General features: G+C 55.4%; 1 protein-coding gene across 1 annotated transcript; it reads right to left on the reverse strand.

The window, feature by feature from the left end:
- Window positions 1–6484: 6484 nt before the first annotated feature.
- LOC117888506 (C-type lectin domain family 10 member A-like) lies at window positions 6485–16725 on the reverse strand. The gene is made up of 5 exons (XM_034791974.1): window positions 16482–16725; window positions 15743–15833; window positions 13006–13151; window positions 9366–9472; window positions 6485–7101 (listed from the first exon to the last, which is right to left on the reverse strand). Exons 1-5 carry the CDS (start codon window positions 16557–16559, stop codon window positions 6954–6956), a joined length of 570 nt encoding a protein of 189 aa, XP_034647865.1. The 5' UTR covers window positions 16560–16725; the 3' UTR covers window positions 6485–6953.
- Between the last annotated feature and the right edge of the window lie 3946 nt (window positions 16726–20671).

Raw genomic sequence — 20671 nt, forward strand, 5'->3', positions numbered from 1 at the left:
GCCAGGCTGGCACCGGGAAGTGCCTGTCGGAGAGAACACAGCAGAGCTAGCGCGTGACTAGGGAGGTATGGGCAGGAGGAGCTCTCCACCCTGGATAAACCCAGCAAATGTCTTCAGTGGCTGCCAGGAACCGCAGGAGCTTCCTTCAAGCAGGCCCTGCCCCTGGAAAGCATTTCAGCAAGTGCTCAGCTGAAAGGTCACTGGGAGAATATTATTCACCCATTTATGCTTCTTCCAAATGTGGAGGATATTCGGAGTCGTTTCCTAATGGAACAAATCACTATTTACTCTGAGCTTGCCAGCAGGTTTGTAGACACTAAGCTAATGAGAAGAGAGATGGATGGGTAGATACGATAAAGACTTTGCTTAACAAGCAGTGTGACGGACTCAGGCCAGAAGGATATAAGAGAGTCCTTTTGAGTAATGGGACGTGGGCTAGCTCACCCACTGCTGAAAGCCCCTCCTCCAGCCTAAGGAGGGGCTAGTAAACCCGGAACTCAGAGTTTGGGGGACAACAAAGGCAACAACAGGAACAGGTGTGTGGGTCAAGGGCCAAAACTAAGGAGCCAGAAGGGGACACTGAGCAGAGAACCCCGGACAGCGCCCACTGCTCCTCGAAGACATCGAGAGAGCCGGTGGACGCTGCCAAGAGGAACTCTGCCAGGATACGTGAACGGATGTGTAACCCTTCTGCCCATCTAAGTTGGCAGCAACAAGGGCCGGGTTCTGAATCTAGGGGTTCCGTTTCAATAACGCAATGTAAAACCGGCTCGAGCTCCCACCCAGTGACCTGGGACAATTACATACCACCCCCTGGGTGCCTCTAAGAGGCAATACTTCCCCTCTGGCAAGCACGGAGTCTGAGTGTAGCAGAAAATGTTTAATAACATGAGGTAAACGACATCAGCATTAAATTGGAAAAACACCAGAAACAGGATTCATAACACAAACCATGAGCAAAAAACCTACCCCAGCAAATTGGGCTGTGTCCTTTCCCTTTGGTTCTTGAATCCAGCAACCCAAAAATCACCCAGAGTCCCCAAAGTCCAACACCCCCAAAGTCTCTTGGGTCCAGCAACCACCCAAAGTCCCAAAGTCTCTGTCCCTGGTCAGTGCAGCCCCAGAGTAAAAGGGGGGGGCACGCAGGGTGTTAAGAGGCACCTTACATGATCCGAGGCCGGCCGTTTCTCCGTGGGGTTCCGCCGCAGCCTTCACCACGAGCCAGTCCACTTCCTGCCGTCCCACGAGCTGCTCCACTCACCAACCTGTGAACCGCTCTAGCCGTCCCCGCAAACAGCTCCGCTCACCGTTCCTTGGGCCACTCCAACCAGCCCCACAAGGCTCCGCGCAGCTCCTCCAGTCCTCCCCACAAATTGCTCCACCAGCTGCTTAGCAATATAGCTTCAGGCTCCCGCACTAGTTAACACAGCACTCAGTGATCTCAGCTCTTAGTAACTTTAGCTCTTTTGTGATTTCAGCTCATAGTAGGGGAGCCCCAGTGCTAGTGCACCCTTGGCCCAAAGTGAATTCAGCTCAGCAGCCTGTAACTAGACTCCTAATAGAATCAAAGTTAGCTCTGACATTCCACAGTGGAGAGAGAAGATGGTGCAATTGGTGTTTCAAGCCCTCAGAGGGGGCCCCTATACCATCAGGTACAAATACCTGTCCCCATCTTTCAGAGTAGCAGCCGTGTTAGTCTGTATCTGCAAAAAGAACAGGAGTACTTGTGGCACCTTAGAGACTAACAAATGTATTAGAGCATAAGTTTTCGTGGGCTACTGCCCATTTCTTCAAAGCGGGCAGTAGCCCACAAAAGCTTATGCTCTAATAAATTTGTCAGTCTCTAAGGTGCCACAAGTACTCCTGTCCCCCATCTTTTCTCTCTTCACTGTGTTTTGTAACCTATGCCCCTTGTCAAGCAAGTGCTACTTAGATAATGGTGAAGGACTCACTCAGTCCTTCTGTCATACAACAGTTCCACTGGCCTTGATTCACAGAATCAGGGTAACAAAACTTTATTCTTCCTGCCCCAAAAATAGAGAAACTGGGGATCCCACACCAGCCAAAGTAACCACTTTCAGTTGCTGTTGTTTCATGCCAGGCGAGTGGGTGTGCCTATGCAAACAAGATCAGCCCCTGGAGTTCTTTTCCACACTCGCCATAATTCACCACCAGATGTCAGCATAGAGCTCAGCCTGACTCTGCTTACAGATGAAAGAACGAAAAACGGCCCCACAGTCGCAGCCCGCCCCCCCCCACCCCGCCAACTTCCTCTCCCTGATGTTACGAATGGCCACCTTGGCCATGGCTAGGAGGAGGTTGACATGGTGGTCCCGCGACTTCGTGAGGCCTCGGATTGGGTGTGCATAAAGAAATAAGTGTGGGGAAAAGTCAGCCAGAACCTCAATAAGAGGTCTCCCTCACCCCAGGGTCTCCCTCACGCCACAGAAGGGGCACGTGTCCGGGACAGGGGTGAACCGTGCCAAGTACACGCCCGTGCTCACGGCCCTGTGAAGGAGCTGCCAACTGATATCCCCAGCGGGCCTCAGGACTAAGGTGGAATAGAAACTGGCCCACCAGGGTTCCCCACCGTCCACTGCTGGTAGAAGATCCCACCACTTGGTGTCTGGGCGGGACATGAGTGTGGGGTAATGAAGCGTGTGCAGCACGAGTGCTTACAGATGGTCCCTTGGGGCGGTTTGAAACAAACTGGCTGCATAACATGCAGCCGGCTGAAGGTATGTGGGGGGGGGAGGCCAGAAAAGCTCACGGGGCAGGGGGCCGATGGAAAGATCCGGAGGGCCTGGAGTTAGGGGCGGGCGAGGCGCACCCTCTCGCAGGACCCACTCGAGGAAAGATCGAGCCACGGGAGACAGGGCTGCCTCCACCTCCTGGAGTACGCGCCAGGGGGGTCGTAAGGGTGGAGAGCCCCATGCGCTGACCAAGCGCCTGGGGATCCACCAGCCCCACAGGTCATAGTCCAGGAGGTCTCCAATCTTTGTGACTCCCGCCAGGACCAACCTCCGGCGCACCAAGGAGGACTCTGCCACCTGCACACGAAGATGGGGATTGTGTAGCAGGGGCTCCGCGAGGAGATCCACCCCCTCGGTGGCCACAAAGGACCTGGTTGCTGAAACCAGACTCCAGTTCCGGAGGAGGTCCTGGTAGAAGACCAGCAGCTCGGAGAGGTCTCGCAGAAGACCTCTCAGATGGATAAAAAAGAGCTGCCGGTCGTATCGGAGCCCTCGCAGGCGGCGGAGGAAGGTGTGCGCCAACGTGCTCCACGCCGAGCCACCTGCACTATAAAGGAGTCTCTGCAGAGCCTGGAGGTGGAAGACATGGACCTGCGTGCGCATGCACGTCAGGCCCTGTCCGCCCTCCTCCAGGGGAGGATGGAGAACCTCTGCAGAGACCCAGTGCAGTCCCGGCCAAAAAAAAAAAACCCCAGAACCAACCTCTGGCCAGGAACCCCGGGGGTGACTATAGCATGGACAGGACCAGTTGGTTGAGCACCAGTGCTCTCCCCTGGAGGGAGAGGCACCAGAGCAGTCCTGTCCAGCTCCGCAAGCGCCCAGTCACCCTGCCCTCTAAACAGTGCCAGTTCTCCGGCGCAGACGGATGCGTGGCAGAAAAATAAATGCCAAGATAGAGCAGCGGACCCACGCTCCACCGGATGGCTTGATGCCACCCGGCCCCGACCACCAGGCCAGAGCTCTTGACCCAGTTGACCCGGGCGGAGGAGGCCGCCGAATAAACAGCTTAACAAGCCTCCACCCGCACCAGGTCGTCCGGGTCCTGGACCACGAGGAGCACGTCATCGGCATACGCTACCAGGACCAGCCGCAGCTCTGGTTCATGGAGCACCAACCCCATCAACCTCACGTGAAGGAGATGAAGGAAGGGCTCAAGGGCCAGAATGTACAGCTGACCCGACAGCGGGCAGCCTTGACGCACCCCTCGCCCGAAGCTGACAGGCGCGGTCGGGGTGCAGTTGAGCTTGACCAGACACTCCGTGGAGGCGTACAGCACCTGGAGAAACCCCACAAACCGGAGTCCAAAGCTGAATGCCCACAGAGTCTCCAGGAGATACCCGTGGTCCATCCGGTTGAATGCCTTCTCCTGATCCAGGGACAGGAGGGCGAACGACAGGCCACCCCTACACCCAAGCTCCAAGAGATGCCAGACCAGATAAAGATTGTCAAAGATGGTATGGCCCGGGACGGTGTAGGTCTGGTCTGGATGGACCACGTCCGCCAGCATGGACCGTAGCCGCAGCGAGATGGCCTTTGCCACGACCTTATAGTCCGTGCTGAGGAGCGAGACGGGACGCCAATTCCGAAGATCACGGAGGTCCCCCTTCTTCGGCAATAAGACGAGCACTGCTCGCCTGCACGAAAGAGGGAGGACCCTGCTCTCTAAGGACTCGGCCCAGACGGTGGCAAGGTCCAGGCCAAAGATGTCCCAGAACACGCAGTAGAACTCCACGGTCAACCCGTCCATGCCCGGAGATTTATTGGTGGGCATGAGACGGAGAGCTTCTGAGAACTCGGCCAGAGTGAGAGGCAACTCCAGCCGGTCCCAGTCGCCCGTGCTGACTGTCGGGAGTCCGTCCCAAAGCACTCCACAGGCATCGGCGTCTGTTGGATCCGGGGAGAAAAGGCCAGCGTAGAAGGCCCTGGCCCTCTCGCACATCTCCACCGGACCCGTGAGGGGGGCGCTGTCCTCTGCCAAAAGGCAGAGGATGTGCTTTTTCACCCTCCTCTTCTTCTCCAGGATGTAGAAGAAGCAGGAGCCGCGATCCCTTTCCAACAGGCACCCCGGGCCTGAAGATCGTCGAGGGCCCGGAGCTCCTCCCGGTATGCTCCACAGAGGAGTGGATCTCCGGGTCTGGCGGCCAGACGCCTCTCCAGCTCCAATACCTCCCGCTCCAGCTGCTCTATCACCACATCTCTCCGCCAGCTGGTGCCCCGGGTGTGGCTACGACAGAAGAGCCGGGCTCGCACCTTCCCCACAACCCACCACCGCCGCGCTGAGGGAAAGGCATGCCTCTGTTCCCGCCAGGCCAGCCAAAACTCCCGGAAGGATGCCACAAATCCCACATCCTCCAGCAGGCTGTTGTTGAAATGCCAATAGGCCAGCCCCAGCCTCTCTGAAGAAAGGGAGGCCGTCACGGCCACCAAATGGTGGTCCGAGAATGGGGCCGGCCGAACGCTGGAGGAGTGGGCCTGCGAAAGATGACAACGAGAGAAATAGATGCGATCCAACCAGGAGTGGCTCGACCGTTGTTCCTCCACCCGGACAAAAGTGAACGTAGTGTCATCGTCCAGCAACCCAAACCTCTCATCCCCCAGCCCTACCCCAGAACCTGCACCCCTTCCTCCACACTTGCCCCAGTTCTGATCCTCTGAAACCCTCTATCCCAGCCCAGAGCATCTTCCTATACCCCAAACTCATCATCACCAGCCCCACCCAAGAGCCTGCAGCCCCAACCAGAGCCCTCACCCCCTCCCACACTCCAACCCCATTTTGTGAGCACTCATGGCCCGCCATACAATTTCTATTCCCTGATGTGGACCTTGGACCAAAAAGTTTGCCCACCCCGGCTTTGGTTTGGGAGTCTTGAGTGGCGCTCACCATGTTGTGTGTGTCCGAAGCTGCCAGAAGCTAGCCAGAGCCGCGGGTGTGTGCAGCTCGGCCTGGCGTGTCTGTGTACAGACCGTACACACCAGGATTTGGGGCCTGGCTGTGACACTGAAATGGGGCCCCTTTCTCAGCAGCAGGAGGCACCGAGTTTGTTACAGTCGGTCCAATACAGTCATTAGGGACTGGAGCCTGGCTGAACACTCCAGCAGGAACCCAACCTTTCACCAGGGTCAAATTTATTCAGCTCAACCCAGCCCAGCCTCACAGGAACAAAGGACACTGGCCTAGGCAACCTCAAAGAATCTGTTGGACCCTTGAGTGAGTCACCCCCCTTCCTTTCGTTAGTTTGGGACTGTGATGAGGTAATGTTCATCTGACTCTGGGGGGGCAGGGCGGGAGGGGAAGGCAAAGCCAAGAGGGAAGAAAGCACATGATACAAGGGAGAGACTTTGTCATGCTCTTCCTCTCTCTTCCACCTCCATCTACAGACATCACCACCAAGCGACTGAAGCGCTGATCAAAGGGGAGAGCCTGGCTGAAGGGCAACCAGCCAGCCTGTGTTGAGAAGCATCTAAGTTTGTAAGGGCACTGGAAGTGTTAAGATCAGCTTAGAATGTGTTTTGCTTTTGTTTCATTTGACCAAATCCGGCTTGTTGTGCTTTGACTTATAATCACTTAAAATCTATCTTTGTAGCTAATAAATCTGTTTGTTTATTCTACCTGAAGCAGTGTGTTTGGTTTGAAGCATGTCAGAGACTCCCCTGGGGATAACAAGCCTGGTACATATCAATTTTTGTTAAATTGACGAACTCGTATAAGCTGGCAGCCTCCAGCGGGCATAACTGGACACTGCAAGAGGGAGGTTCCTAGGGTTGTGTCTGGGATTGGAGATATTGGCTACTGTCATTTGGTTGCACAATCCAAGCAGCTTACATGCTGGAGGCTGTGCATGAACAGCCCAGGAATGGGGATTCTTACAGCAGAGCAAGGTAAGGCTGGCTCCCAGATTCAAGGACTGGAGTGACCTACCAGATCACCGGTCCAGATAACAGCAGAGGGGAACGTCACAGGGGGCCCGACCCAGGCACCGGAAAATGCAGCGGGGAAGGTGTTTTCACTGGGAGCAGCAAATGGAGAGAGGGGCCGGGATACCTCGGGCAGAGCAAGGATGTGTGTGAGATTCAGCCCTGGGCAACGGGTCAGCACAAGAGCACAACGGGCTAATGCGCAGGCCGTGAGCCGTGCCCAGGCCTCATGGTGGGGGGGATGAATTTCAGCCTGTGTTCAGAGCCGGGGGATGAGGGGGCTGTTTACACAGTGGTGGCCCTTTCACAGATCCACCTGTAGTTTCTCTTACAGGGTCCGTCATTCCACAGGCTGGTGTCCAACAGGTGGGCGCAGTTCTCGTAACTGTTTTCGTGCGAGAGCTGGTTATTGGGCTCCCCTTCATTCCAGTACCTGAACAAGAAGAGAGATGAGCGCTTAGCCTGCCGACTCCCCGTCCCAGAGGAGATACACTCCCAGTAAGCTGGGCCCCACCCTCAGTATAACCTAGAGCAGCCTCAGGGTTCTTAACTTATGCTCAGGCCCTGGTGAGCTTCTGGGAAGCTTAGAACAGCCAGAGCCCAGAAGGGCTGCAGCCCCACCCCTGCACCAGGGGCTGTTGTGCCAGCTCTTCTCCAGCCCCTTTATGCTGCTTATATCCTGGCGAGGGTGGGGGAGGAGATTAAATCTCCTTCAAAATCCCTTGATTCTGCCAGAGCAGCTTAAAGGCCCCTTAAGCAATGGAGTATTAGGCCCATTGTGATGTTGCACTCCATATGATTTAATGAAAATATGCTAATGAGTGTGAATATAATGTAACTGGAATATGCTTCATGCAAAAGGTCTCTTGTAAGGTATCATTACAAAGCTTATAACCTACTGAGTGTGGTCATCCTATTTGTATAAATGTATCATTCTTGTACCTGAAACTAGAAATATGACATGTAACTCTGAGGTCCTATTGTAATTATGCAAAGTGTGGGCCATTAATGGTGGTTTGGAACCTTGATGGCTCCCATCAATTAGGACAATTGGTTGTAAATGGCTCTGTTTACTTGCAACCCTTCCTGTGAGTCAGGCCAGGCAGAATGAAGGCTTGGGGTCTCACAGGACATGTGACCCTGTCACCTGGTACTGGAATCCATCTTAAACCTGGGACTTTTCCATTTAGAAGGAGGGCTGGGGTCCCAGAGAGACAAAAGAATCCTGCCATGTGCCAAAGCTAAATAAGGGAGTGGAACAGAACAAAGGAGTTTCCAGTCACAAGAAATATCCTAGTTACCACCTGAGCTGGAGCTAACAAGAACTGTACCAGGGGAAAGGATTAGCCTAGGAAGGAGTCCCGTCTGTGAAAGAAGCTTATTGGAACATCTCTGAGGGTGAGATTTTATCTCCATTCAGTTTCTTACTGTCTTAGGCTTAGACTTGCGTGTTTTGTTTTATTTTGCTTGGTGACTTACTGTGTTCTGTCTGTTATTACTTGGAACCACTTAAATCCTATTTTTTATGCTTAAGAAAATCACTTTTGCTTATTAATCATACCTGAGGAAGCACATAGCTGTGCATATCTCTCTATCAGAGTTATAAAAGCGGACAATTTATGAATTTACCCTGTATAAGCTTTATACAGAGTCAAATGGATTTATTTGGGGTTTGGATCCCATTGGGAGCTGGGTGTCTGGGTGCTGGAGACAGGGTCTCTTCTTAAGCTGTTTTCAGTTAAGTCTGCATCTTTGTGGCATGTGGTTCAGACCCTGGGCCTGTGTTGGAGCAGACTGGCATGTCTGGCTGAACAATGCAGGGTTCTGGAGGCCCAACCTTACAGAGAAAATGGGTTCAGCACATCAGGTGACAGTCCCAAGGAGGTTTCTGTGACCAAACCAGTCACTCCCATTCCATTATTTTAATCCAGAGCTAGGGAGGATTAAAGCAAGTAGAGGGACCAATATGGCTGCCCATGATGCTGAATACTCTCTGCATGGGGCGTGTCGGGGTTAAACAATTTGCACCCCAGTCTCAAGGGTTTGTGACATTCCCCCTAGAGGAGGCAGATCTCTTATTCTGAAGTATCCACATAAATGTGGGGCCAGAGACAGCGTTACCTGCTCACAGGGCAGGTGTCATGATTGGACCACTAGAGGATAAGAACCTACTACCAGCTAATGGAGTAAGTGGGGGAGGGCTGCGCTGTTGAAGGCCCTGGTGCAGGGGTAGAGGCTGCTAACCACACACACCATGGCAGCACAAGCTTCCCCTCACCACAATGTCTCAGACCAGACCAGCCTTGGAGAGACCCCTCTGTAGGCTGAGAGGGACGCTCTGTCCCTGGGACCCATTCCGTACTCAGTTCATTGGCTGTGATAGCCAACGAGCACCCAGTGCGATCTGTGGATGCTTTTCCCACTGGGAACTGGGCTGAGACCCGGCAAGCTCGTTTCATACAGAGGTCACCCAGCAGCAACACCATTTGGTCACTAGAGACCTGGGCCAGATTGCAAACAGTGACCTGCGGGGACCGATAAATCCTCGAGTCGTTCAGTCCTCAGTGCATTAAATCAAACCCAAGTGGATCCATCCTTGGCCTCAGCCTTGCAGCTCCTGAGGTAGAAAGCGCCTGCAGGGGGAGCTGGGGAAGGCCGGGGCAGGAAGGGGAGAGCAGAGGATTGCCCCATGCTTACGTAAATCCCACAGGAGTGTTGTCCACCCAGCGCCAGACGCCTTCAGTCCCTTGGTCGGTGAAGCCAATCCAGTGACGAATGGAACCGGCTTTAATAGCCACGTAATTCTGGAGAGGATGACACACAGAGAATTGGGTGGTTAGAACTGAAGCCAGATCCTGAGGCGCCTCCCGTGGCAGGAACTAACCCCAAGGGATGGCCTGGGCACTCGGCCCATCAGCGAGTGCGCTCGGTGCTGCATACGTCAGAGGAGGAGGCAAGGAGCCCGATTCTCCTCGCCTTCCAGTGGAGGGTGGGGGGGATGGAGAGACAGTAGGAGGATCAGGGGTTGGCGATGGTCTCAGCCTGGGGAGGGGAAAGGAGGCCCCGAGCCTTGGGGATGTTGGAAGGGGCGGGAGGGTATTGGGTCCTGCAGTGGGGGCTGTGGCATAGATCACCCACACACCGCACCAAACAGATCCCAACCCTGCAGTCAAACTTGGGCACATCTCAGCTGGGGAAGGTAATGCACAGGGAGTCCAGGAGGGCCTGGTGTATTAATTTAGCTGGAATATACAGGCCTAAGATGTTACCAGAACCCAGTCGTTGGCCGACATTAAACAGCGCTAACCCGGCCTGCTCAGTTCCCTTAAAAACCCTTTTAACCTTTGATCGAAGATGGAAAAACAAGGGAAAGCCTTTGAACTGTAAAGCACTAAGCCAGGCTTTCAGTCCACCAGCCTCCCTTGGTCCCGTCCCCTTTGAGATGCAGGGGGTTTTTTTTAGAAGGAATCCGCTCCCCTTGTGTGATGGACTCTTAGCAGGGCCAAATTAATCATTTGTGAGCCCTGGCACCTGTACTGTGGCCCCGTCCCCTGCCCTACCCACACTTTGCCACAAGGCCCCACCCCTGCTCAACCTCTCCCCTCCAAGGCCCTGCCCACCGCTCGCACAGTTGGGAGGGAGTGGAGAGGAGTGAGTGGCAGGCAGGGCCTCAGTGAGAGGCCGGGTGGGGGTGGGGCGTTGGTGCAAAACGTGGGTGGAACACAAGGGGCAGGTGTGATGAAGTGGGGGGGGGTCTTGGTTTTTCCTTGTTTTTTTCCAATGATTTGCAGGCAGAGGGAGTGGGACTCAGTTTCCCTGGGTTTTACTGGTTTAATGAGGTGATGGGAGATGGAGTTTGTTGTTACAGAGGACCGGAGAATGGACACCCCAGCGACTGGTGACCTGGGGTTGTGGTCACCGGGAGACCCAGCTCAGGAGTCCAGCTGGTTCTGGCCAGTGGGAGGACAATGGGTTGTGAAGAGAGGACCCCGGTGACCTGACCAGCCGGTTCCAGCCAGAGGACAGGAGAGGAGAGGAGGCCCAGGCGACCCTGTTTACCTGGAGAGAAGACAATGGACAGAGGCGGAGCTTGGGGGAGGTGATATCGGATGCCCAGATGGGAAGCAGGGGGGCTCTGGGCTGGAGAGGAGAGCAGGCAGAGCCCACCTGGATGCAGGGGAGACTTGAATGTGCTGGACTGAGGGAGGCCAGGCCCAAGGCCCCTGAGAGTTTCCTGTGCTGTGTTCAGATGCTCAATAAAGCCTCCTGTTTTAGGAGCCTGAGAGTGGCTCCGGGCTAGAGAACAGGGTTGCATTATTCCCTCTAGGAGTGGAGGCCCTGGGGGTCCAGAGCGAATGGACTCCCTGAGGGGGCCCACGGTGAGAGACAGACATGCTAAGGCTCAGAGAAATGTGGTTCCAGAAGGTGGAGAGGCTTAACCCTCAAGAGAAAGTGGACCCCCGAGAAGGGCTGTCACACTGAAAGGGGCTCCCCCCCAGGGACTGCACAGGGCCAAGAGAGGGCACGACCTGTGACTCCGTGACAGCAGGGCCACAGGCCGGGTGCCACAGCCCCTTCTAAGGGTGGGCCCAGTGCCATTGTGAACCCGGCACTGTCTCTTAGATGGTATCAGAGCTGGTAACAACCATCCTGCTGCTGAGACAGGCTGGAGCAGCTGTTGTTGTTACAGTCCGACCCGTTTCATCCCAGGTGGTGGTTGGGATTAGCTGGAGCCGGTAGAGGTGACATCATCTGGGTCCCTCTCTCTGGCCCCGTCTGGTCAGGATGTCTCAGGCTCGGGATGACAAAGGTCTGGGGTCCCAGAAGATGTGGGGGAGGGAGGAGCCATGATGGTGAAGCTCGTTCCAGAGTCTATTTTTCTCCCCAATGTCTCTTTCAGGGCCCCAAAAGGGAGTGATGGGTGGAACAGCCCATCCCCTTGTTCCGCTGGCTACCAAGTAGGTTTAATCTCCAACACTGGATTCACTCCTTTCTGGTTCCACACGTTTCTTGGTTGCCAGGCGTGATCTGAACCCAGTCCTTGAGTTACAGCAGGAGGTTCTTTCATTTGGACTAACTCCCGTTTGGGACCTTTTCCCATTAACCCTGGTTACTCTCGGTCATTGTGCCATCTCAGGAACGCTCACACTTTTACAGCTCTGCGTTCACAGTGAGGGTAAATTGTCAGGCCAGTTATTACGACAGGATCCAGCAGGAGATAAGGGTGAGCGTTACGAATGCGCCGTCCGAGTTCCTCTTTCATAAGGGCTGTTCCACTTTGAAAGTGACTGTAAAAAAAACCTGCCCCTAGACGGGCTTCCTCATCCCTGTGGGTATCAGAGCCAGGGCTGCTGGCTGCAGGGACTAACCTAAGTTGTTCCTGCTTTTCCCTCCCATATGCCCAGCAGAGCCAGCCAGGACCTGGTCTGGTTCAGGCCTCAGCAGAATTGTCACCAAGTTCCTGTTGCAGGAACTTTGGGCTGGATCCCCAGCTGATGTCAACCGGGATCGCGCCGATGACGGCTGCAGTGCACCAGCCACGGTGCTGGCCCATTCCTGGTGCTGGAAAGCACTAACCAAAGGAAATATATTCACTACCATAGATACTGACTCTGTGGGTGCCCTGGGGCTCTCAGGTCCCACCAGCCACCCACCCATCAGTTGTTTGGCCACCCCGCCACCGATCAGCTGTTCCGCAGCCGGTAAGAGGTGCTTGGGGGAGGGGGCGGAGCAGGGGTGGGATGAGGCAGGACAAGGGCGGGGTCTTGGGGGAAGGGGCGGGGGCAAGAATAGGCGGGGGAAGGGGTGGAGTGGAGGCGGGGCCGAGGGGGGGTGAAGCCCCACCTGGAAAAATGAAAGTCATCACCTGTGGCACTACAGTAGAGTCCGGGCTCTTCTCTCCCAGCGGTAACCTATGGGCTCTGCAGTCTGGTGGGAATCTTCTTCTGGCAAGATAGTTTCATGTTCCTAGCACCCCAGGGAGTCTGACAACCCTGCCGGGTAACCACCTCTCTTATCTGTCAAGCAGCTCTGCTTTCTGAGCCCTCCTCAAACCGCCCCACTGTTTGCTTCACGTGGTCCCTTCTCTGTGCAGCTTCCACAAGCCCCTCCTGCCCCACCCAGGCAAAATTCACCCCTGTGTGGGAGCCAGGGCTAGGCCTTATCACTGCTGGAGTCCTGCTCCAGCCCTGCACTGTATTGCAAGTATTACATATTGCACTGGGAACTCCCACCCTTCCTTTCTTCCCGTCAGGTCCAAACAGCGCCGAAGCCTCATGCCGGCCCTCTGCCCAGGGGTCATTACACCTCAGGGATGGGTTGGGCTGAGGCCTCATACCTGCTCCTCTGGGTCGTTGATCACCACCAGATCAGCATTCTGGGCTAAGCAGGAGTGTCTCGCTGCCTCCCAGGACTGGTTAGTCTGGGAGAAAAGGTAGCACCTCCCTTGGTTCTGGTCCCAGCCCGACTGGCACCGGGGAGCACCTGCAGGAGACAACACAGCTGTGAGCCCCTCCCCTGTTACTCGCCGACGAGGGGCCAATCCCCTCTCCCACATGCCGACGAGGGGCTGATCCCTCCGCCCCACGTGCCATGAGGGGCCGATGGCCCTACCCCACGTGGTGAAGCGGGGCCGATCCCTCCTACACACGCGCCAATGAGGAGCCGATCTACCTCATCTCACGTGCCAACAGGGGGTCGATCCCTGCCCCGCTAGGTGCCGACGAGGGGCTCATCCCTCCTAGGGTTACCATATGTCCAGGTTTCCCGGACATGTCCAGCTTTTGGGTCTTTAAATAGCCGTCTGGGGGGAATTTGTAAAAAGCTAAAAATGTCCGGGATTTCCCCCCGGACGGCTATTTAAAGACCCAAAAGCGCTGACAGGGCAGCCGCGCTGGGGGAACCGCGGCAAGCCGGCGCCGCTGTTGCCACTCACCTTTCCTCCCTGGGCCCTGGGGCAGCGCGCAGCTTAGAGCTCCCAGTGTGGTGGTGTCAGCCCACAGGGCCCGCCGCCCAGCTGGTCGGAGCCTGCAGAGCGCAGCCCTGCCCCTGCCCCTGCCCCTGCCCCGGCACACAGAGAGGCAGCGAGGAGGTCTCGCTCCCCTGCGTGCTGCAGCGGGGCAGGGCTTGTAGACTCGGGCAGAGAGACACCCCCGCCCACCCGCCGCCCCTGCCCCCCTCCCCTTGACCTGACCCAACCATAGGAAGGAGCCAGAGGGACTGGGAGGGACCTGCCTGCTGGATGCTTCCTGGGAGCCGCTCCAGGTAAGCCCTGCTGGGCTCACCTGGCTCCCCTCAGCCCCACTGCCCTCAGCCCCCACCCTGACCCTGTTCCCTCAGCCTCCCCCGCAGTCCCCCTGTACCTCCCACCCCGCACCCACTGCCCTCTGTCCCTGCCCCCGTTCCAACAGCCTCCCCCACAGTCCCCCTGCCCCCCCAACCCACTGCCCTCAGCCTTGCCCTACCCCAAATCTCTTCTTCAGCCTCCCCCATCATCCCACCCCCATCGCTCCCCCTGCTGTCCCACCCCCTCAACTTCCCACCATTCCAGTACTGCTCCCCTCTGTCTCATCCTCTCCAGACCCTGTCCCTCTCTCCAACCCTCCCCAGCACAGCCCCATTGTCTCCCCTGCCCCGCCCCACCCCACCCCACTCTACACAGCTCTCTCTACCCTGTTCCATTCATGCTCCCCTCAGCCCTACCCTACTCCCCCCATCCCAGTCCTGTCCCATCCCCCTCAGTTCCTCCATCCTGCTTCCGCACCGATTCCCTCAACCTCCCTCGCCCCCGTCCCACTCAGGACATGCATGAAAAGGAAGCAATGGGCTTAAATTGTAGCAAGGGAGATTTAGGTTAGACATTAGGAAAAACTTCCTAACTATAAAGGTAGTTAAGCACTGGACAAATTACCTAGAGAGGTTATGGAATAGCAGTCATTGGAGTTTTTTAAGCGGTTAGACAAACACCTGTCAAGGATGGTCTAGTTGTTGTTATTCAGTCCTGCCTCAGTGCAGGGGTTTGACTAGATGACCTGTTGATGTCCCTTCCAGTCCTACATTTTTGTGATTCACACTGAATTGCCTTGTGCCACTGTCTAGTAGTAGTGGCACACAGTTCTCTGACATGCACGTTTATAAAATTATAGTTAATATACAGTTTAGAGTATAGCAATTTTAAAGCTCTGCATGTTCAGACCAACTGAGCTGAAAATTGTGAGCTTGTATTCAAAACTGTTAAGATGTGGGCTGAAATAAAATCAGCATGAATTGCTCAACAATATCAATGGAATCAGCATTGCGCTGCTATCTTTGTAAAACATTACAGTGAAATCTTGCAAGTATTACATAGCACGCCGCCTTCCCCAAGTGGTAACTAAGCAGAACATCTTCCTGTTTCAACATTCTTAACTTGTATCCCTCCTAGAATTGGGTTTTTTTCAAACACTGAATGCTGCTAAGTTGTGAGTTTTAACAGTTTTTTTTTTCTTTTAAACCACAGCACTGAATGTTATTCTAAAATGGTTTTCCAAATATTCTTAAACTCCCAGTTGATCCCCTGCTGATGTTCATTGTGAAAAGTATTGCAGGTCTAATAATCTAAACATCCCATCTAAGAAACGCAGCAGAGCCCCAGTTGGAGCCTCAGGGACATCACACGACTCTCCCAGTGGGTGGGTTGACCGCTTCTCAGTTTGGTCTGTCATCTCTGTAGTTGGGTGGGGCTCCCCCGGCCCATTGGGGCTCTCGCCTTCTCCGTGCAGGGATGAGCAGGATTTGGGGAGGGGGGGAAATCTCAAACCCTAATAATAATAATGCCTCCCCCTTCTCATCAGTAAAGCACACAAAGCACTTTGTGAAGGGGGTCAGGCTCATAAGCCCCATTTTATAGATGGGGAAACTGAGGCACGGGGCATTGCTATGACTTGCCCAAGGTCACATAGCTGGAATAGAACACTGGTCGCCTAAGGCTGAGTCCCGTACTTTCTCTACTAGTCCATGCTGTCTCAGAAGGTGCCTAGCACACACCAGATCTCATCTGGTGGGGGTAGGGGGCCCAGGTCATGGTGGATACTCACGATAGAGGAGGACCAAGGTCATCAGGAGCAGTTTGATAGCCATGATGATCAGGGTGGGGATCACCAGCTGCCGGTTCGTGAGAGTGGCGATCTGGAAAGGGGGGAAATGGCTCTGATAACCCTGTCCTGACCACACCCTAGATCTTACCCCACCTCCACCCCTAGCACTGAATGGGACACAATTTCGATCAAGCCTGACAATAATTAAAGGCGCAGGGATCTGTGTGTAGCATCTTTAGCTAAAAGAGCTTTTCTCCCCACTGCGTCTCAGGCATTTGAGTTAAATGGGCATCCGCAAACATGAAAAGGATGAAGCCAAAGGGCCAAACTCTGCTCCCAGTTACACCAGTGTAAATCTAGACTGAAGGCCACAGTGCGACTCAGGATTCACACTGGTGTAAGTGGGAGCAGACGTTGGGTCAAGTAGTTTCCAAACCTTTGGAGGAAAATAATCACGTCGCCTGCCAGGCAGTGAATTTTCCCCTGCACAGGGTGTGACCCTGTCAGTCCTGCCAGCTCCCCAGTCACCTCCGGGGCTTCCAGGGATGGCAGGCTAGGTGAGACCCCCCCATTTCTGATCTGTTTTTGAAAAGAGGAAAAACTAAACTGCTTTTTGAACTTTCTTCCAACACCACAAAGGAGCAAAAAGGGAAGGAAACTGACTGCCATGCACAGGAAACAAGCAATACACAGAGCAGCAGGTTCCTCATTAGCCAGCAAAGGAGCTGGTTTGTCTCACCACGGAGAGGGGACAGACCCCAGCCCGTGTTCCTGGGTCATCCTGGTCCTGCTGAGGTTCCCCAGGTGGGTTGGGCATCTGCTCTGGGTCCCCTCAGATCTCTCAGGCGTGCAGGCGTCTTCCCCTTTGGGGCCAAGGGTAGCGGGCTGGGTGGGTGCCCCGTGTGCTCTGCTGTTAGCTCCCGCTGGGCTTCCTGCCCCATAAGGCGGTGTCTTATACACGCAGTGACTCAGGTGCTCCCGTGGTGCAGCCTGCGTGGGCAATGTCAGAGCACCGCCCAACACCCTGCCTCCTGCGCAGGGCGGTGGTGACCCTGAGTGAGTCACGCCTTCAAAGAGGGAAGAGCCCTGCTAGGTCCCATCTGGTCCATCATCCCAGAGCAGCTCTGTTCTCCCAGGCTAGTTTTAAAGATAACATAACGGGGTGGGTTGTCGGGATCAAACCCTGGACTTGAGGCAACGATACTCAGACTTCAGGGGTTCAGGAGCCAAATTAGCAATCAGCATTACCCAAGAGAGCCACAGTAGGGTGAATTAATTGTGTCATTTACTATAGGACTCTGTGATCATATTTAAACAGTACGTCCGTTTTATACATATATGTATTCTCACAGCACAGTGACTGACCAAGTATCACTGTTTTATCAACAACAGCAGCGGAGGGAACAACACGCAGCAGCAGGCAGTGAAGGCGTTGCTCGATGTGTGTCCCCCCAGTGTGAACTCACGTGAAGGCACCACTGGGCTCTGGGTCTCCACGGACCAAGGACAGCAGCTGTGAGTGGGGTGTGGCAGAGGGAGAGGGGAGTGCATGTTAAAGGGACATTTGTTTGTCGGACTTTCACACCACAGTGAAAAATGGAGGCAAAGGACACGGCCCAATGTCCTCTGGGGTGGGAGTTTTGCTCATGGTCAGATGTGTTCGAATCACGGTTGTGGGTGTCCCCCAATTAATGCCGGGTTCCTTCCCCATTTTTATTAAATGTTTTCTCTGCCACGCACAGATTCAATGCTTGTGAAAGGGGAAGTGTTGCCTCTTACAGGCGCTCGCGGAGATTGATTTTCCCAGATTACTGGGTGTAGGCTGTGGATATTAAACCCGGCCCTGGTGGCTGCCGACTCCAGCTGGCAGAAGGGCACAATTCGATCACACCGTGTTTTATATCACGTGCTGCAAAGAGACGCAGGAGACGCATTAAAGAGCCTCGGTCTGAATAAGGGTTGCCAGGTGTCTGGTTTTCAACCGGAAAGGCCGGTCAAAAAGGGAACCTGGCAGTGTCCGGCCAGCAGCGCTGACTAGCCACTGACAGCCCAGTTCATCACAATAAGCAGCCACCGCCACTGGGGGCAGGACAAGCAGAAGCTGCTGAAACCTGGAGACGCATATGGGAACGGGGGAGCGGGGTACTGGCGGCTCCCCCGTCCTGCCCCAGTCACTCCCTGACCGCAACTTCCCCTCCCTCATCCTGTCCCACTCACCTCCCGACTGCGGCTCCCCCTCCCCCAGCCTGCCCCACTCACTCCCCGACCATCGGAGTGTGGGTTTCCCTCCCTCGTCCTACCCCATCCTGCCCCACTCACCCCCAACCCCAGAGCACAGCTCCCCCTCCCCACCCCACTCAGCCCCCAACCCCCAGAGCGTGACTCCCCCTCCCCCATCCTGCCCCACTCACCCCCAACCCCAGAGCGCAGTTCCCCCTCCTAGGCCCTACCCCACTCAGCCCCCGACCCCCAGAGCATGGGTCCCCCTCCCTCATCCTGCCCCACTCACCCCCCAATCCCTGGAGCATAGGTTCCCCTGCCCTGTCCTTCCCACTCACCCCCAACCCCAGAGCGCAGGTCCACCTTCCCCATCCTGTCCCTCTCACTCCCAACCATGGGGCAAGGCTCCCTCTCCCCCGTCCTGCCCAACTCACCTCTTGACCCCTGGAGCATGGCTTCACCTCCCCTATCCTATCCCAATCACCCCCCACCCCTGAATCTCAGCTCTCCCTGCCCTGTTCTGCCCCACTCACCCCCCCCCGACCCCCAGAGCACGGCTCCCCCTCCCCTGTCCTGCCCCACTCACCTCTGACCCCTGGAGCATAGCTCCCCCACTCACCTCCCCACCCTGGAGCGTGGCTCCCCCTCCCCCGTCCTGCCCCATTCACCCTACACCCTTGGAGCAAGGTTTGAATGATGGGTTGCCAGATGTACGGTGCAGGGGTGGAGGGAGGCAAAGTCTTTAAGTGGGTGGATCCGTTTGGAGCCAGGTCCACCCTTGCCCGAGGGCTGGGCGAGAGGAAGTCACCCACGTGCAGATGGTGAGCACTGCTGCTCGAGGAAAGGGCCACCCACTGAGACTGCTCGAGGGGAATCCAAGCACACACTCTCCTTGTTCAGTCTATCAGCTTTATGTTCATTATATTTAATCATGTAAAGCCCAGCAGGGCCGGCTTTAGCAAGAGCGGGGCCCGATTCCTGGGGGCGGGGCTTGCTGCAAGCCCCGCCCCCAGGAATCGAGCCGCACTCCGGCCGTGTTCGCCGGGCTTGGGTCCGGCCCAGAGCCCCTTGGCGGCCGGAGCCGAGCCGCGCCACGGGGGCCAGGCTGGAGCTGCGCTGCGGGTTGGGCCGGAGCCGCGCCGCAGGCCAGCGCACTTGGCCGGAACCGGGGCCAGACTAGGCCGTGCCTCCCCGGAGCCCTCCTCGCGCCCCCCACCACCCCGGGTTATCTAGTGCTGCCTGCCCGCCCCTGCTTCTTTTCAGACTTCCCGCGAACCTCTGATTCGCCGGAAGCAGGGGTGGGGGAGGAGCAGGGGGCGGAGCGAGCAGGGGAGGGGAGGAGGGGAGCTGGGGGCGGGGTGGAGAGCTGCGGCGCGGGGCCCTCTTGGCGCGGGGCCCAATTCAGCTGAATCGGCTGAATCGGCCTAAAGCCGGCCCTGAAGCCCAGGAGAGCACAACTCACACAAAGCAACGAGAAACAAGGGGGGGCGAGGTAATATCTTTGACTGGACCAACTTCTTGTACAAGCTTTCGTGCAACTCTGAGCTCTTCTTCAGCTCTGGGGAAGGAGGCAAAATACAATTTGGCACAGATTGTTAAGCAGAAGGGGTCATGCGTGGTGGAGGTGGTCACTGGAAATGAGTGTAATGCATAAAGGGTTTGAGGTGGGCAGCATGGTGTGTTACAAACTGTTGTAAGGAGCCATAAAACCAGTGTCCCTGGTAAGTCCATGGCTTTTGGTGTCTAGCAGATTCGCCTTTTTAAGGCGTTGTGCCGTTTGCCTTTGAGGACAAGTATGGAAAGGTCAGATATGGAGCGATCGCTTTGAGAAAAGCGTTCCCACACGGGTGATACGGTGTTTTTGCCTTTGATCATTTTTCCGTGTGAGTTCATTGGCAAAAACGAGCAAGACACGTATAAAACAGCCTAAAAGCAGACACTAAATAGTATAGTCAGTTGCTTGCCCGCGCTTTGGCTCGTTATGAAGTATATTCAAGAGACCCAACAATCAATATCAGTCAGGTTTATTGCTAAAAGCCAGTGATCACATAGTAGAGGAAGAAAGGTTCAACAATGGACCAGTTTCTGGGCAGCCACATAGTACAGCACCAGGAGGGCCTATCCCATCGCTAGAGGAAATCAACCTCCCCGAGATGGGTAGCGCGAAGTCAACGGAAGAATTATTCCACCAACCGAGCTCTCCACACTGGGTGTTAAGTCACCTTAACTACATTGCTCAGGGAGTGGATTATTCACCCATGTAGGTGGATCAGTCTGATTTTCTAGTGTAGACCAGCCCTTAATCTGATGCAAGGTGGCTCTGTCCCCGAGAAAGCTCCCCCCAGGTGTCCCTTTCTAAACTTCTGCTTCTTTTGTTCTGCCTTTTGGTAACTTTCCATGACTTCCAAGCCTCCCTCACCTTGGACAAGAGCAGAAAGCGGCATCTCCCAGGCAGAGGAAACTCATTGTCCCACGGTGTTTAACGTAATCTTGCATGCTGGTCCGTCCCCATTGTATCTGGCCTGGCAGAGACATGCCGACCCTGCTAGCTCCTGGGGCATCCACACACATGTAGGCATTCCATGACCCAGTCATGTCGTGGTACTGTGACATACAATCATCCAAAATTCAGAAGTGATACAGCCTGAGCCCTTCCAAGGGGAAACTGAGGCATGGGGAAGGGAGTTGTCCAAGGTCCCAGGATGAAGC

The sequence above is a fragment of the Trachemys scripta genome, chromosome 16, assembly GCF_013100865.1.
Source record: "Trachemys scripta elegans isolate TJP31775 chromosome 16, CAS_Tse_1.0, whole genome shotgun sequence".
NCBI lineage: Eukaryota > Metazoa > Chordata > Testudines > Emydidae > Trachemys > Trachemys scripta.

Coding starts and splice junctions, on each gene's coding strand:
- LOC117888506 (XM_034791974.1), bottom strand. CDS start 16,559: ATGCCCAACCCACCTGGGGAACCTCAGCAGGACCAGGATGACCCAGGA. Junction 13,152..15,742: donor GACCTTGGTCCTCCTCTATC/GTGAGTATCCAC, acceptor TGTCTCCTGCAG/GTGCTCCCCGGTGCCAGTCG. Junction 7,102..9,365: donor AACACTCCTGTGGGATTTAC/GTAAGCATGGGG, acceptor CTTCTTGTTCAG/GTACTGGAATGAAGGGGAGC.